This window comes from Papilio machaon, chromosome 20 (assembly GCF_912999745.1).
Source record: "Papilio machaon chromosome 20, ilPapMach1.1, whole genome shotgun sequence".
NCBI classification, from domain to species: Eukaryota; Metazoa; Arthropoda; class Insecta; order Lepidoptera; family Papilionidae; genus Papilio; species Papilio machaon.
In genome coordinates this window covers 7,153,980-7,170,572 of record NC_060005.1, presented here as the reverse complement: position 1 = coordinate 7,170,572, position 16,593 = coordinate 7,153,980, and the positions used below count along the sequence as shown (strand labels likewise).

Here is a 16,593-nt window from a genome sequence, read left to right as displayed (position 1 = left end):
GCCGCGCTTCTCGGAGGCGGAGGTCCGCTGCCACGAACATGCGCATGAGTAAGTAAATCGCACACGCACGATGCTTTTTCGATCAGTTTGTCACTACATCCGGTTTGGCTTAAATTGTTTTATTCTTTGTTTGATTTTTACTTATAACAATAATATTTATGTTAGACTCGCTTGGTGAAACTATGGATATGATCGATTCCAAGTTCTATGAAAATTACAATCGAAAAAACTTTGTACGGAGCAGAAGTTTGTTGAACGTCACTCTGAGTGAACATAATAAGGTACGCCTCGTAAAGATTGTAATCACATCAACAATTCAAAGAAACATCAAAGAAAAGTAGACAATAAAACAGTAGAGCTGCAAAGGAGCGCAGAGTGGCCGCCGCCGCTTTCATCTCTCTGACACAACAAACACACGCGCGGGCTGATTGCGGGCGAGTGCGTAGCCTCTGCCCCCTGCCCACACAATTAATGTACAACAAAATGTAAAACACAAGGTATTATTTCAACAACTTTTTCGCCTTTCTATAAGGTATGACCTCCCGGCAACAATTGCCAATCCTGTCCAGGAATAACGCAGAAATGTGTGACAAGTGGGGGATTCGCCTGTCACGCCGCCCACCGGCTGCCAATGTCCAAATGAAAAAGTAGCTAATCTCGATAACTCTGAGTCGGCTGGGGCGACTGCATTTAATATTATTTATCGAGGTATAAAGTCAAATGTTATACGCATGTCAATAACTAGGACACGAAAGCGGGTGCTGCTGCCGCTGCAACATGAGCGGGCACGGGCGGTCGGTCAGCCAGCGCACGCAGTCGCGACGACAGATGGCGGACGTGGACGGACACGTGGACAATGATCACAAGGCACAGGTACGGGGCACAGAGCACAGACACAGGAGTGCCACACTGTCAACGCTGGTCAGTTCGCGCTTGTCAAAAGGCATTATCTCTGCGTTGAAACATTGATATACGAGATGAGAGCAACGACGTGTGACAGCCGGCACTCTCGACCCGACATCCTTTGCTTTTTCAAAGCCTAGCCAGGAAGTGAAAATTATAGTAAGTGTACTGTTATAACCCTTCCCAGTATGAACATATCGCAAAATCAGCAGTAAATTGAAGACGAAGTTTTCCATTGTCGTAATTACTGTTGCAATATTTTTTCACTGCCATCAGCAGATATAGCTTTCCTTCTAAATCATTTATACAAATAATTCAGTCTTTTGCTAGTGCTCGAGGTGACAACCCGGATTCGGAGATCATCTAAGTGTTTCAATTAAAAAGTGTGTGGAAAAGTTTTTGGGTTATGTTTTAAAAAGACCCTCAGCGCCGCCGCAAAACAGTACGTTTTATGAGCTCATTAAAATAATGAAAGGCCCCGCCTCAAAAGTATACTGAAAGAACGAGTACAAGAACATCATCGCTTATCACGAGAAAACATGGTTCCTTAATTAGGTTCAACATCATCCTACCGAACATATTCTTGCGTAGCTTGAGCGGAGAACGGTATTGTATTGTCCTAGGTTTTTCAGCTCGAAATAAACAAGCGGAGTGAGGCGCGTGTTGAGGCGCGGCGCATTCGTAGTGTTGCCGTGTTCAGCGACCGTTTAGAGTAATCGAGGGCGGCGGAATAATGTGGTGCAAATCGATTTACAATTGAAGCGCAGAGCAGAGACGATTGCGCGAGCGTGGCCGTAAACAAACGATAAAGTAGGCCCGGTGTCTGCGTGTGGCCCGGCTCGATCGTGGACATGTACTCACATACTATATGTATGATATGGACGTGTGCCACTTCTATAGTGTATTAGATTTTTTTCCTGATGTTTGTATTACTTGTAGCATTATTTCGACAAAGGCGTAACGGAGTGGGATATCTCGTGACGTCACTACAGGACCGAGCATCGCTCCTGAAGCGGCGGACGTCCGAAGCAAGTGCTGTTTGCACTCGACCCACGTGTGCGTCAGCAGAGATGTGACGGCACGTGTCGGAGCCGGCGCCCGCGGCCGCAGATTCATCGCGCGGATGTGCGCGTGCCCGGCTCGAGCGGCCGCGCGCCACTCGCGCCGGAAATCCGCAAGCGCTCTCCCGTACTCGCTATTTTTAACTGAGTTACGATTCTCCTAAAATAAAGTAATGAGATTGACTGTGCATGGCTTTGTAGCTAGGTAGAGGAAGACAAAGACAGTATTGATTAATTGTGTGAAAGAGGATATGCGTAAAAAGGGAGTGAGTTCAGATATGACAGCCGATAGAGGTTTATGTAAGAGTAGTAAATACTGTGTCGAAAACACGCAGGGAAAAGGGCAGGATATTGATGATTAAGATTTTCCAGAAATGGTTTAATGCTCTAGAATATAATTGCATCAACATTTAAATTTAATTGCGAAAGCACTTTACGGTTGCGAGACATACATACATATGTAGTATATTCTACATAAGACAGCACTGAAGTTTTAAGTGGACCTGTGAACCGGCAAAGGTAGCTTCTAGCTTTATTTGTTGAATTTATCCTCACTGCGGCACCGCCAGCTGCGTTGTCTACTAAAGAATACTGTTTTAAGAATAAATATCAAAATTGAACGACAGGCATGAATCCTCAATCCTCGTGTGCCTACCCCACGTGAGTGGGAAAAGGCCAGGGAAATGATGAGGCATGAATCCTCAAATACAGTGACGTAAAAGTTGACTAAAGCGGGAGAGCTCAGAGCAACAGATCGAGACACTATCAGCTAATGTTATGCAGGTTCGTATGTGAAGCTTATTTTATAATTTTCGCTTTAAATATGCGTAACAATAAAAAAAAGTAACGTAACGATAAAATAGGCGTTGTAAAAATTCCTAGTTGTAAACGAATTCCGCAATGGTTAACTTTATATTTGAATCATGTCCAAGAGCACCGTCGCGTCGTATGGACCGCTGCCAGTGCGCAAGATGGCCTAGCCGAACCTGAGGTGAGCAGAGTCGAACTTGCCGGCCATCGAGATGAACGACGACACCATACGTATTGTGTGTGTGGACGGCGTCTTCGTCGTGATGTAGGCGGTCATCGAATTCTAGAATTGTGAATTCCTCAAGAAGTTGAAGAATCACCAATTAAGTCTTTGCTTTAGTTATTTTGCTAGATAGACGATCAGCGATGTTTTAAATTTATTTTAGGTTAGGTTAAATTTTAACGCGAATGGAATGTAGTTCAAAGAGGCCGAAGGTCGGCCATGGCACCGGTGCGGGCGCAGAGGGGCGCCGGTCGCGGCCCAGGCGGGGTGAGTCAGCGCGCCCACTCGCCATTCACGTTTCCTGTGCGAACTCTTATTATGTCAAAGATGCGGTGGCACGCGCGAGGAGGAGCGGCACGCGCCGGGCTATTTGTGGCGCGGCCGCGGAACTGCGGGCGAGTCGCATCACTACTACGTCACATATACGTGCCAGCCATCAATCAAACTCGTCTTAACATTTCTGATAAAATTAAATATAATATATGAAATACCTATAACAGTATCCATGTAACGCCTTGTGACTCCATTATCCACATATCGTCGAAAGATTAAGTACAAGCAACATTAACACATTAAAAAATTCAACAAAAAGTGTTAATAAAACAAATATGCCATATATCCTACTTCGTATAGTGGTTCAAATGTACTCGAAGTTGACGAACGATTGATTATCCGGGAACCAGTGCAACCAGCCTCCATAGTTAATCGGCCCCATCAAGACGATGCGACATCCGCCCGTCAACCGTGCCTCGGCCGGCTGCAGGGAGAAGCCGACGGGCTGACCGTACCACTGTCGTATTAATAGCGCCAATAACATTGAACTTTGTCTGGTCGCCATGCCGGGCGGCCATGTCACCAGCAGTCAGCTACTGATATAACATAAAAAAATGTCCGGTACAACACTCACTCAATTCTGCTGCCAGCAATAGCGTCAGCAACAGCAGCACAGCGCAGCGTCGCCCGAGCCCGCCGCGCACGTCGCACACGCCGCGCATGCCGCGCACGCCTCGTGCGTGGGCGCTTCACGCGGCCATGTGCGCGCAACCGCTACGCGCCCTGCTTCTCACAGTTTTCAGCACCTTGTTGGGGATGCGATGTGCGGTCGGGCAGCGAGTGTCGTGGGATCCCCCTACAAATGGCACCTGTCACAAAACAAGACTTTTTAATGAGAATTCATTAAAATATACCGATACTCGTGAAATAAATGTCAGTTTGTTTCCGCTTGCTCATGATTTATTTCATAGATTTGAAGATTTATAGGAAGTTACACTTATAGCAATAAATGATGAACTTATAACATGACTAACAGTGGCCACGTCTTGGCGGACGCACGTGTGAGGCGCCGGCACCGGTGCCGTCATGGGGCGGGACGGCGCGGGTCTGTCGCCACTGTATAATTTTCTCGCCTGACATGTGAGCAAATGTTTGAAACACATTGTTCCTAAAAGCTTTCATCTGCGCGATACCGCTCGCTATTTGTGCCGGAGCACAAATGGAAGAAAAACGTTGTGGATCATCCGTCATATTTAAAGTTATAAGGGTGAAGACGCTCAAACACACATACATAATAATATGTGCATTGACGCAAACTTGATGTTAATCACAAGTATACGTGTAGCATTGTCTCGACTCGCTATTTATAGAGAGAATCTCTGAAAATAATAGCTTTCGCCGCTAATCGAAGCATTCCTGACTTATTTAAAGCTACAGGAATCGCGCACCGCGACACAAGCGAATCGGCAACAAGTACACCGCAAGTTAGCGTTTATTATGCCACTTATCTCCTGTTGCACGCCACTCCTGCGTCTATGAGATTTTTTCTACGTACAATTGCAGCGGCTTGTTTATTGGAAAAAGAGACTCTGTATAACTAAAGATAGTTGGAAACCAATAGATATTATTAAACATGTCTAGTTAATTGGTTTAACCGAATCTCTTGCAATAGTTTATTGTTGTAAGGGTTCTTGGCTACTTCAAAATCGTCGGAACTGGTAAAAGCCGTTAGCATACGAAGATTTGTGTTAAAGTCGACAACAATGAAACAAATGGAAAATTAATTTTAACATAGTTTAAATAAATTCTGTTTTAGAGTGTAGCTTACAACATGGGATTGTAAAAAATGCATGTACAGTCAGCTTCATAAATATAGTGGCAGTCAAGATATCCAAATATATAGGAACACCTAAAGTGATCAATTATATAAGTACAACCAATGTCATCAAATTAATTGAAGCATCCACTCTGCTCAAAAACACCGAAGCGTTCACATCGTCATATATATGAGTACATTCAAAGTACCCATAATTATAGTAACAGACATAGCGTCAATAGTAACGAAGCATCGAAAGTATGCAAAAATATCGTAACATTTGACAAAATTCAACTCTATCTCTATTTGCTTAAGATACACTTTGAAATATACTACTTCTGTTAAATTCATTTGACATTTTATATCAAAACATTTTTTTGCTATTTACTACAAGTTTACGTCCCGCATGACAGATACTAGATAGATAAGTAATATCAAATTTTAGTTTGTCACAATATATGCCAGTTTGGCCTTACGGCTTAACTGTTCGCTGTAATACGCAGTTTTGGCGATTCGAATCCCAAAATTAGTTTATTTTTTAATTTTTTTAAGGTTTTTAATTTTATTATCAAAGCGTTATATAAAATTGAACTTTATCGCAACAATTATTGGTTACTATTCGACATCTTTAAAAATTAAGGAACCACATTATTCCTTGTCCCTTTTTTTAACCGAGACATCATTAGCATGTTTTTTTATTGTTCACGTTTATTATTGTAAGTTTCGTCATTAAACTCCGCGCGGACTGTCACTGGCGACATCGAATACGTGTAATAAATCTATGCTTGGAAAATTCTACTGCAACCGGACTGAAGATACCTAACAGGAAGAGAAAAATATTTTGATACAAATTGTCAATTAATTTAACAGAAGTTGTATAGATGGCCGAACCTAATCGTTATTAATTTTATTTAAATATTTAATACCCCAAAAATAAAAATTTAAAATTGTTTTTGTTAAGTAAAAAACATATTCTAAGTAAATTACTAGATTTTTCCTTTTCATTAAAAAAAAATAAGTATATTGAAAAATAAAAACCATGTAAGCCTGGTATTCGAACCATTAAACTTACGTACTGCGGCGAAAATAGTAAAACACTGAAACTAGCACATATTGTGACAGAGTAAAATTTGATATTACTTACTAGCTTTTACACGCGACTTCGTCCGCGCGGAATAAAAAAAAATGCTCACAAGATAAAAAAGTTCCTATGTCCGTCTCCTAGTTCTAAGCTACCTCCCCATCAATTTTCAGCTAAATCAGTTTGACCGAACTTGAGTTATGAACAGTGTAACTAACACGACTATCTTTTATATATATAGATTAGGTATCTGTCATGTATCGTAAATTTATAAATTTTAAGCGTTATAAGAATAAGAAGAAAAATGTTGGGTTGTCCGATAAGTTCGTGCCCATTTTTAAGGGAAATTTTAAAGGCCCTTAAGTTTTGGCATACGTCTTTTAAATTATATTTGTTCGATTTTATAGCAAAAAGTCTTATGTATTTCGGCAAAAATTAAGTCAATTAGTTTTTATAAAACTGATAGAAAAGAACGAATTGTGTCCTACCATTTGTCAAAATATGGCTGAAGTTACCCTTTTCAGTATGTATGTGTTATGTAAACATGTCATATGTTTTCAATAATTGTAATATATTCGGGTCTATTCTAAAATACCTATTGAAAATCGGAACGAACTTATTGGACAACCTATTATGTTGATACAAAGCGTCAAATGAATTTAACAGAAGTAGTATATTTCAAAGTGTATCTTAAGCAAATAGAGATAGAGTTGAATTTTGTCAAATGTTACGATATTTTTGCATACTTTCGATGCTTCGTTACTATTGACGCTATGTCTGTTACTATAATTATGGGTACTTTGAATGTACTCATATATATGACGATGTGAACGCTTCGGTGTTTTTGAGCAGAGTGGATGCTTCAATTAATTTGATGACATTGGTTGTACTTATATAATTGATCACTTTAGGTGTTCCTATATATTTGGATATCTTGACTGCCACTATATTTATGAAGCTGACTGTACAGTCAAAGAATTGACCAACAATTCCACTTGGGGTGAAATATCGTACGGGAAATTGTGACCTTACGCGCCAACTTTTGCACGTGCGTGTGTTGAAATGACAAATTTTCGACTTAGTTACATTGCGAGGGAGAAATGCCATTTCGCCATGGGTAGGAAATAAATGTCCTTGACTGTAGTACATGGTGCAGAGAACATTAACAAAGTGGCGCGCGGGTGTTCCCGGGCCAGGCAGGGAGCGCACAGCTGCGCCGGGAGAAGTGGGCGTGTGTGTATTGTTATTGCACGACTTATGGCCCCAAACAAAAGACAAGCTAGTCATGTGGCCCCATACTATCCAGACAAAGACTAAAGAAGGCGCCGGTATGGTATGGGAGGCCGATGGAAAAACTTATCATATGAAAAAATGGTCGCAATAACTTCCCAACAAAGATGCGTGAGGAGTGGAAACTAGAGGAGTTGTAAAAGATGTGGGGCATTTAAAAGTGTGGGGATCTAATAGATGAGGGTGCTAAAAGGTAAGGTAGTTAAAAGGTGATTGGTGAAAAACGGTGTAGTGTGGATAAAGGTGTGTGGTGCAAAAGATGGGCAGTGGTAAAATATGAGCGGTGGAAGAACGGTAAAGGGTTAGTAAACAGGTGTAGGTTGGAAAATGCGACGGGTAGTAAAAGGTGAGCGGTGACAAAAGTTGATGGCTGGTAAAAGGTAATTGGTGATGAGAGTAGAGGTGGTAAGAGGGGTGGCTACCCCTAAAGGTGGAGAGGTTAATACATGGTGGAACATTACTAAATCCTACCACTTTAAGTGAAGACTTGTTGACTGAAATGGCTGTATGTATATTTATCTTGCTTACTATCTGTTATTTGTAAACTTGTAAAAATAAGTTAAATAGAGAGAGACTTTATTATTTAATTTTTATTACAAGTAAACACGTTTAAATTGTTTCTTTTATTTCTTATCAGGTATGTAAATATCTTTCTTTAATTTTATAATTTGAATATTGTACTAAATAAAACTTTTATTTGTTATCAGAAACACGAATACGTTTTTTATTGGAAGATTTTCATTATATACTTATCTATAACTAGCTGCCGCCCGCGACTCCGGCCGCGCGGAATTAAAAAAAAAAACTCAATATTGAGCCGTTTTGGAGATACCTTCAAACAAACATCCATCCATCCACCTAAACCTATTCGCATTTATAATATTAGTAAGATTGTTACTTTCTAGCTGAAAGTTTCCGAAATTAATAAATACATTACCTTTGAAACTTCAACAATTTTAATCATTGCAAAATAAGGTTGATTACGAATTTACGGAAGATGTCAACATAAGAAGCGCCAACGATGAGCTGACGTTACCGCATCAGCCGCGCGCCACGAGGAAGCACCGAAATAGAGCAGCGAGGACGCGCCTTAAGTTCGCCTTTTGCTCTGCACACTCGCCCCAACATACAGTTACTAGGTACTTTCGCACTTATGACGTTACAAAACATTTTTGTTTTAGTAACCAGTGTCACTTGAGGTCAGCGGGCGGTATGAGCGGAAGGGTAATGTTACAACATTACACGGGCGTCGTAAAACAAAGCAAGCTAACCGTCTATTAAAATTCGTGGAGTCATTAAACTTGACACGCCAGAGGTTTAATGCACAAAACACCGGACGCCGTGCTCTGCGCCGAGCCGATCCGCGAGGCGTCCTGTGGTACTAAAACGCACCTAAACTTTGTACTGTAATTTCTTCGCATTAGTCTGAGTTCGATCAGTGCTCAGCTACAAAGCCACGCTCTCGAACTCGACGAGGCGGTTACATACAAATAAGGGCGGCGCACAGAGTTGAGACTATTGTTATGCGTGTGTCTTGTCACTTGGCGACCTTGACACTGCGTCCACGATTTCACGATACACCCCGCGCTAGGGACTCCTACGAGACTTCAGTGCAGAGCTGGAGATGAAAATTCTTGTCGTCTTCGCTTGACAAATGGCATCAAATGTTATGTATATGATCATATTTGAAGACTGTTTAAAATAGCCATGCGTGTGTTTATGTGGGGCGCGTGACGGGTACGGGGTGAGGCGGATGGGGGGAGGGGAGCTTTCGGCACGCGCGTCTCCTAGCAGGCATTAACCTAAGAGCGTTCGCTAGGCGACCTAACAATAGCGCTCCCGAATTAGCGTCCACGCGTACGTGGCCTATAATTAAATACATCTCTCGCTCGTATTTTGAAATGTCAAACAAATATAATATAGGCAGGTAGTCGTAGTTTGTGTGCGCTTTCCTGTCCCTAGCTACTCTCTCGACCCCTTGGGAACTCGGGAACTTGAACCAATTTTACAGATAAATCGCAGCTTTTTTACTTTTGCTCCCAATACCAACATCACGAAATTCCGATATCAATGTTGATGACGTAGTGCCTTTACAATCGTTTAATTTTAACGATAATCTTTCTTATTAAATCCAATGGATTCAATGCAGATATGCATATGCAGTAACACACGGCTGGTATACATACAATGGCAAAGGCTATCAGAGATTATCACAGCCGGACTTCCGATAGCGTTGGACTTTTAACTAGCTTAGATTACTGCTTGATTCGCCGGGAAAATAAACATAATAATTAGATCCGTAAAGTGGAAGGGAAATTCACATCTCTCTCGTTTTATATTTCACACATTAAGGCAATCTTGCAGCTCGTCGATATGTTTTTTCACTTTCATAAAATACCTACCGCGTATTATACATACACCTTGAGACAAAGTATTGTAACAGCAGCGTATTCCACACTATAAAATTGTCTCAGGTATATTTGATCAAAAGATCCATATCACCCTAGTGATCATTGTAAAAAGGGGCGGAGTTTAAGTTTGCGCCGAGGTGCGGAGGCAATTTTTGCAACTGTGAACGTAGACGACTTTATTTAAATGTATTTTAGAACTAATTTATTTTTATTAAATGAATACATGTATGTAAATAAAACGACAGTGACGTATGAATTTTCTCCTATTGACATAAATTGTTAATTTCTCAAGAAAACTTTCAAGTCGTTGACAATAAATTTTTATTAATTTACGTCTTTGTTATAGCTAAAGCTATTGTGTATTTTTTATTTCAAAGGCAAATTTCAAAATGTCAGCATTTTTTGTACCTACGATACCGGATTGTTAAAATCGTAACTTTTATATTTATTAGACGCGAGTTTAATGGTTAAATTAATTATGAAATGCAGCAATTTTTGTGTATTTTAATGAAAAATGCCGAAAATTGGAAGACCTATTATGCCATCGCATTTTCAATGTGTATGTCACACATATAAAGTGGGATAACGACTTGCGTTTATTGCTATTAAATATCACGTATTAACTCACTTTATTTAGTTAATTATTATAAAATAGGGAATAGAAACGACTGCGACGTGCGACTGGCAAACATCAGTTAGTGTCGTTGAGAGTTGAGATTTAAAACAGGTCATTTCTGAAAAATAGCGCACGGTGACATTCTTTCCATGCCAGAAATTGCACAGGCAAAGGCAAACACATGCTAATATCCATTATTCGATTGTCGCTCTAATAAATCTGTGTGACGGTTCGCGTCAACGAGGTTCAATGGGATAAGCGCCACATGACACCATCAATCGACTCACCCTCCAAAGTTAATCGTTCCGAAGACGGGGTAAGCTTTCTCGCGGCATACGACACACACTGGTTACACGCACGAAACATACATCCGTCTCTCAGAAAAGCAAGTGTGGCACTGACGGCAGCGGGACCAGGCGGCCCCCTTCTCCCGGCCCCTCTGTAAGCTCTGCGTCTGCGCACACGCAACATGGACATACGCAGTATGTACTTTAAGATCACTGTGTTGATGTGTTGTGTATACATCATGAGGGTGGATAAAAAGGGTAGATTGTTAGTTATGATATTGGATATTTTATTGTGATGCAGACAATTTATATCTTAGAGAGACCACCCGCGACTCCTTTTCATATTAATTTCTTTTCTAAAATGCCTTATTTCGTTGAAATTTGACAACACATCATTTCCTTATGAAAAAAATGGGTCGAAGGGAAGGGGATTAGAGTTTGACCTCCTTCGCGCAAACTCATCAGACAAATAGCAGAATTAGTCCCGCTTCACACATGTCCTGTGTGGTGGTGATATTGCACCGGCTGCTGCAAACTCTGAAACTGTTTAATAGTAATATTCAAAGAATCATACATAGGTTTATTTTAATCAATACCACCAAAGCACCATTTATGACACTATTTGTATCACGAATACATTCTTCCGTATATCGTTGTTGGTACACATACTCGTAGTATAAACTCTGTACGAATTACCCTATACAAGTTAATTATTACGAGCTGTTCCCACACACGCAGGAACATGTTTATTTTATGTAACCGATTGTTTACATAAAGCGACGCAGCGGGTGCCGCGCGGACCGTAGGGAACCAGTACTATACCATACGCTACAATGATTCTTCGTCGTATTACATTGTACTGGATGACAATCTCCAGTACAATGTTATACGTAAGTGGCAATGATTAAATTTGATTTTTAATGATATGTCTTAAAATTTAATTTACGAGCGCGATGACATGAAGTGTAAAAAAATGCAGCGGACGACCGGCGAGGCGATGTAGAGTGCCACATACATGACGCCTGTTGGTGACGTCACAACAGCATGCGCGTGAGCATTATCTATACAGTATCTACGCATTGGCTACATGTGCTTGTTTAATGACAATACAGACATATATGTATGTACATTAACGACAACATTACACCTAGAAACATCCGAGCTTCTTTTTATCACGGTTTATTGTAAATAACGAACGTTTCTTTTGGGTATTTTTTATGATCGTAATTCATTTGCATTCATTGCACTTTGATTCAATTAATTCCTATGTAATTTGTTATCGTCGACGTAAATCTTACGTAACATCTGTTATCACTTAAGTATGTACTTTTTGCATACCAGGATACCTACATCCTTATTAGCTGTGGCCCGCGACTCCGTCCGCACGGCCTAAAAAAAACGTAATAAGTAGCCTATGTGTCAGTAATACTGTGGAGAGAAAGGATTAGATTGTTTGTTAGTTCAGATATTGACATCCGACGTTACTCTATCAATGTCAAAATGCTAGAAAACAAAAAAAAAATGGTTGCGACACCTGTCACCTTCAGGGCGGCAGCGACCTACGATGTGCGAGATGCTGCCGGAGCCCGATTCTTGTCCTACTCTTCTCACTCTACATATTTAGGGTAACCTAACCAAATGTAGGTACAATAGATATCCAAGTTTGGTAAACTGCATTTCTTTGTTTCCTTTACCGTTGTGTTAGAAACAAACATGAGAAGTGTGTCACAATCGTTGATGTCTTTTTTATGAAAATAACACCGGAAGTGAGGTCGTTGTTGACCGGATGCAGCATGCTCTAGAAATAATAAAACCAGATATCCCGTCGAGGTCTTCCCAAACGGAGAGTACAAGGTACATTTCTTCTTCTATTATATTGCATCATTCTCGCAGCATGAACTTAGAATGAACTCGTTCTTGGTATTTATTTGTTTGATATAATTTACGTAGTACAAGATATATGTTATACGTCGAATCCATACAAATTGTCTTATTTAGAGGTCGCTCCAATTGAAATAAATTTGATTATTTATTTTATGTTGAAACTTTGAACAAAATAGTTACCAATATTTTGTCTGCCAAAGGAGGTTAGAAGAGCAAGAAGTTGACTAGACCGTGTGTCGGTGGCGGAGCGGGGACACTTATGCAGCTGTTGCTGGCGCAGGCGCTAGTAGAGTGGTGCGCTCGCGACTGCCCGCACGTCGCGCTCCTATTCACAACGCCGAGCTGTCAGCTGAATAAGGCTACGTAAGCAAACTATATGTTAATGCTTTATGGTATTCTATATTATAACTTGTTTTTTTTTTATAAATAATAATTTATTCTTTGCACATTTTGAATTCTTTATGCTTGTGAAGGAAAATATAAAGAGAAACCTGCACATACTGCGAAAAATTTAATGATGTGTGTGAAGTCAGCTAACCGCAATGAACCGATCGCGGCTGACTTGAGGCTCTCATCGGAGACGTGGAAGAGCTGCCGACGGCGGAATTTGTAAAAGTTATACCAAAAAGTGAACAACGGAGTACTACAGATTTCTTTGTTGAAAATGTGACGATTTAATCCAACTTACAACTATCGAAAGTTTTTTTATATCATAGGATGGCAAACGAGTAAGCGGTCACCTGAGTCCGCCTAAATAGCGAAGTTACCGCTGCGCATGGACATCCGTTGCGACATGCGTTGCCTATCTTTAATCGACAGAGGAGGGGATGCACTGAAAGAGGATATATCATCTTCCTATGCGCCCCCTCCTCCGTCAAATCCAATTTCCCTTCCCACCCTTTTCTAAGACGGAAAGGATGGGAAGGGAAAGTGGACTAAAATTAGGCCTCCGGCACCACACTCGTCAGACGAAACGCGGAATTTCTACCGTGTGTATTGCAACGGTCAACCCGGCCCATTCGTGCACCGTGATATACTCGTAATATCAAGAGGAGGCTCGAACACGAACATAAAAACAATATTCTCTTATTTTTTCGAAACCGTCTGGACAATATGTCATTTCTTTTGGTGGATAGAATTTTTTTAAAGGAATTATTGTTCTCTGATGAAATTTTAATTTGGCAATCGGTTTTGTCAAAACAATTTATTTATATAATTGTTAGTGAATATTATGAAGTAGTTTTGTATTAAAATGAGTGAGCAACTTCTAAAAATGCGATAAGCAACGCTGTTTCACTGAGCGCTGACACAAAAAAATATAATTTACATGTACTTATGTGTACTCCATTTACACCGAACACTTCGATAACATTACGAATTTGATTAAATTATATTAAAACACTTTTCAAATGAACACAACACGAAAACGTTTTCCGCACAAGCAACAAACGCTCATTGACTCCGTGTTATATGTAGAGTCGTATAAACAGATAATTGTTTATTCTCTATTACATTACAATCATAAGATTGTTCAGCTATTCACGATAAATATTATAAATATTTGCCGCTTTCCTCTGGGGATGGGCCCGCGCCCGCGCCTCCCGCACTCTATATATGTTCGGATTCACCCGATCCGCACTGATGGTACCAAATGTACATGTTGGTCCTTCGAGACTTATAAAAAATGGCAATGATACGAACATACTAACCTAAAATATTTTTTTAAAGAATTAAAAGCAGCGTTTCTATTTTACCCTTCTATAAATACTTTATTATATTTTAAACTTTGATTAGCACTAAAGTTAACTCGTAAATCCGTTAATTAACGAAATTAACATTCTGCTTGACGGATTAACTTTTTAAGTTAACTTCAAAAAGTGTTAACGCTCTTGTTAACCCCTGTCCCGAAGTTAACTTTTTAGCTAACAAAACCTTTGGATTAAGTGTGCACACCTGTGCTTATTGCTAATTGAAGGTTTTAAATTAATTCTATTAATTAATAACAATCAATGATGTCAATTAATTACATTTTTTGTCGTCAGAATTCGCAGCACAAAAAACCTAACCGACTTTGTTTACAGTGGGATTGGCCTTCGCTGTGCGCCGAAACCGCGGTCATGCTGGGCGTGCTATTGGCGGCGCTAGCGGCGGCGCTGGCCTGGTTGTGGGCCGTCGGCGCGCACAGCTACTGGCGGCGCCGGGGTGTCCGCCACGACCCACCGCTACCACTGTTCGGCAACATTGCCAGAAGCTTCTTCATGAAAAAGAGCATGACAGAGCTCGCCGTCGAGGCGTACTGGAAGTATCCGGAGGAGCGACTCGTCGGCTTCTACAGAGGCTACCGTCCCGAGCTCGTCATCCGCGACCCCGAGATCGCTAAACGCATTCTGACGACCGATTTCATGCACTTCTACCGGCGCGGGGTGAATTCGCACGACAAAGTGATCGAGCCCATGTTACGCAACTTGTTCTTCGCGGACGGCGACGTGTGGCGGCTGCTGCGCCAGCGCATGACGCCAGCTTTCAGCAGCGGCAAGCTGCGCGCTATGTTCCCTCTGATAGTGGAGCGCGCGGAGCGACTGCAGGCGCGCGCGCTGGAGGCCGCTCGCGATTGCCGCGAGCTGGACGCGCGCGAGCTCATGGCGCGATTCACCACAGACTTCATCGGCGCCTGCGCCTTCGGACTCGATTCGGACTCGCTCAGCGACGAGAACTCGGCTTTTAGACGGCTGGGTGCCAAGATTTTTTCACCGTCTAAAAAAGTTTTTATCACTGCGCTTCTTAAGCCGATGTTCCCCGAAATATTTAAATACGCAAAAATTCAGGGAGCCGCCGAGCGGGGTATCCTCCGCTTGGTGAGAGACATACTGAGCCAGAGAAATTATCGACCGTCGAAGAGAAACGACTTTATAGATCTGCTCCTGGAGTGCAGGGCCAAGGGGCCCATGGTGGGCGAGTCGATAGAGCACTTCGCAGTCGACGGGACGCCGGCGACCGTCCAACTGGAGCTGGACGAGGAACTGATGGCCGCACAGGTGTTCGTTTTCTTCGCGGCGGGCTTCGAGACCTCCTCGTCGGCGACCAGCTTCGCGCTGCATCAGCTCGCCCACCACCCGGAGGAGCAGCGCCGGGCGCAGCGGGAGGTGGACCGCGTGCTGGCCGCGCACGACGGCCGGCTCAGCTACGAGGCCGTCAAGGAGATGACTTACCTGGACTGCGTCCTCAAGGAGAGCATGAGAATGTTTCCTCCGCTGGGGTTCCTGATCAGGCGGTGCTCGAGGCCGTACAAGATTCCGGAGATGGAGTTGACGATCGAGGCGGGGGTCCGCGTGATAGTTCCCCTGCAGGCGCTGCACAACGACCCGCAGTACTTCCCCAGCCCCGAGCGCTTCATGCCGGAGCGGTTCCTGTCGAAGCGCGACGACTCCCGCGCCCGGGGACTCCACCTGCCCTTCGGCGCGGGCCCGCGGGCTTGCATCGGTACGTCTCCACATTCAGTACCGAGGTTTAGGTAGGTCTCCGTGTATGAAATGATGTTGATGTTGTGTGTGTCGTGTGCAGGCGAGCGGCTGGGACAGATGCAGTCGCTGGCGGGGCTGGCGGGGGTGCTGGCGCGCTGTGCGGTGTCGCCGGGGCCCAGCACGCGCCGCAACCTGAGCATCGACCCCAAGACCAGCATCGTGCAGAGCGTGCGCGGCGGAGTGCCTCTCGTCTTCACCGAACGGGACGATTACACTCGCTAGGTGTTCGTCATCTCGGAGCAAAGCTTCTCGAATCGTCAAATGTACACACGTCACATTTAACGATAAACAGTTATATGATTTTCCATTTATTTATTTGTGAAATTTGTCATCTCCTTGGTTTTGGTCACGAATGTATTGATATTAAAACAAATGATTAGTAAAAAATCTTTTATTCATTACAATTATACAAACTAA

The 16,593-nt window shown here is 42.4% G+C and overlaps 1 protein-coding gene across 3 annotated transcripts; it reads left to right on the top strand.

Annotated features, from left to right (window-relative positions):
- Positions 1 to 32: 32 nt before the first annotated feature.
- Positions 33 to 16,522, top strand: LOC106721002 (cytochrome P450 6a2). Of its 3 annotated transcripts, none has more exons than XM_045682859.1 (4): positions 33 to 48; positions 12,856 to 13,018; positions 14,737 to 16,135; positions 16,217 to 16,522. In XM_045682859.1, the coding sequence occupies exons 3-4, from the start codon at positions 14,773 to 14,775 to the stop codon at positions 16,396 to 16,398; spliced, it is 1,545 nt and encodes a 514-aa protein (XP_045538815.1). In that variant the 5' UTR covers positions 33 to 48; positions 12,856 to 13,018; positions 14,737 to 14,772; the 3' UTR covers positions 16,399 to 16,522. The 3 variants fall into 3 exon arrangements, with proteins under 3 accessions (XP_045538815.1, XP_014371426.2, XP_014371344.2); XM_014515940.2 differs by lacking the exon at positions 33 to 48 and adding an exon at positions 12,572 to 12,625 and having other exon boundaries at positions 14,698 to 16,135; XM_014515858.2 differs by lacking the exon at positions 33 to 48 and adding an exon at positions 12,573 to 12,625.
- The last annotated feature ends 71 nt before the right edge of the window (positions 16,523 to 16,593 follow it).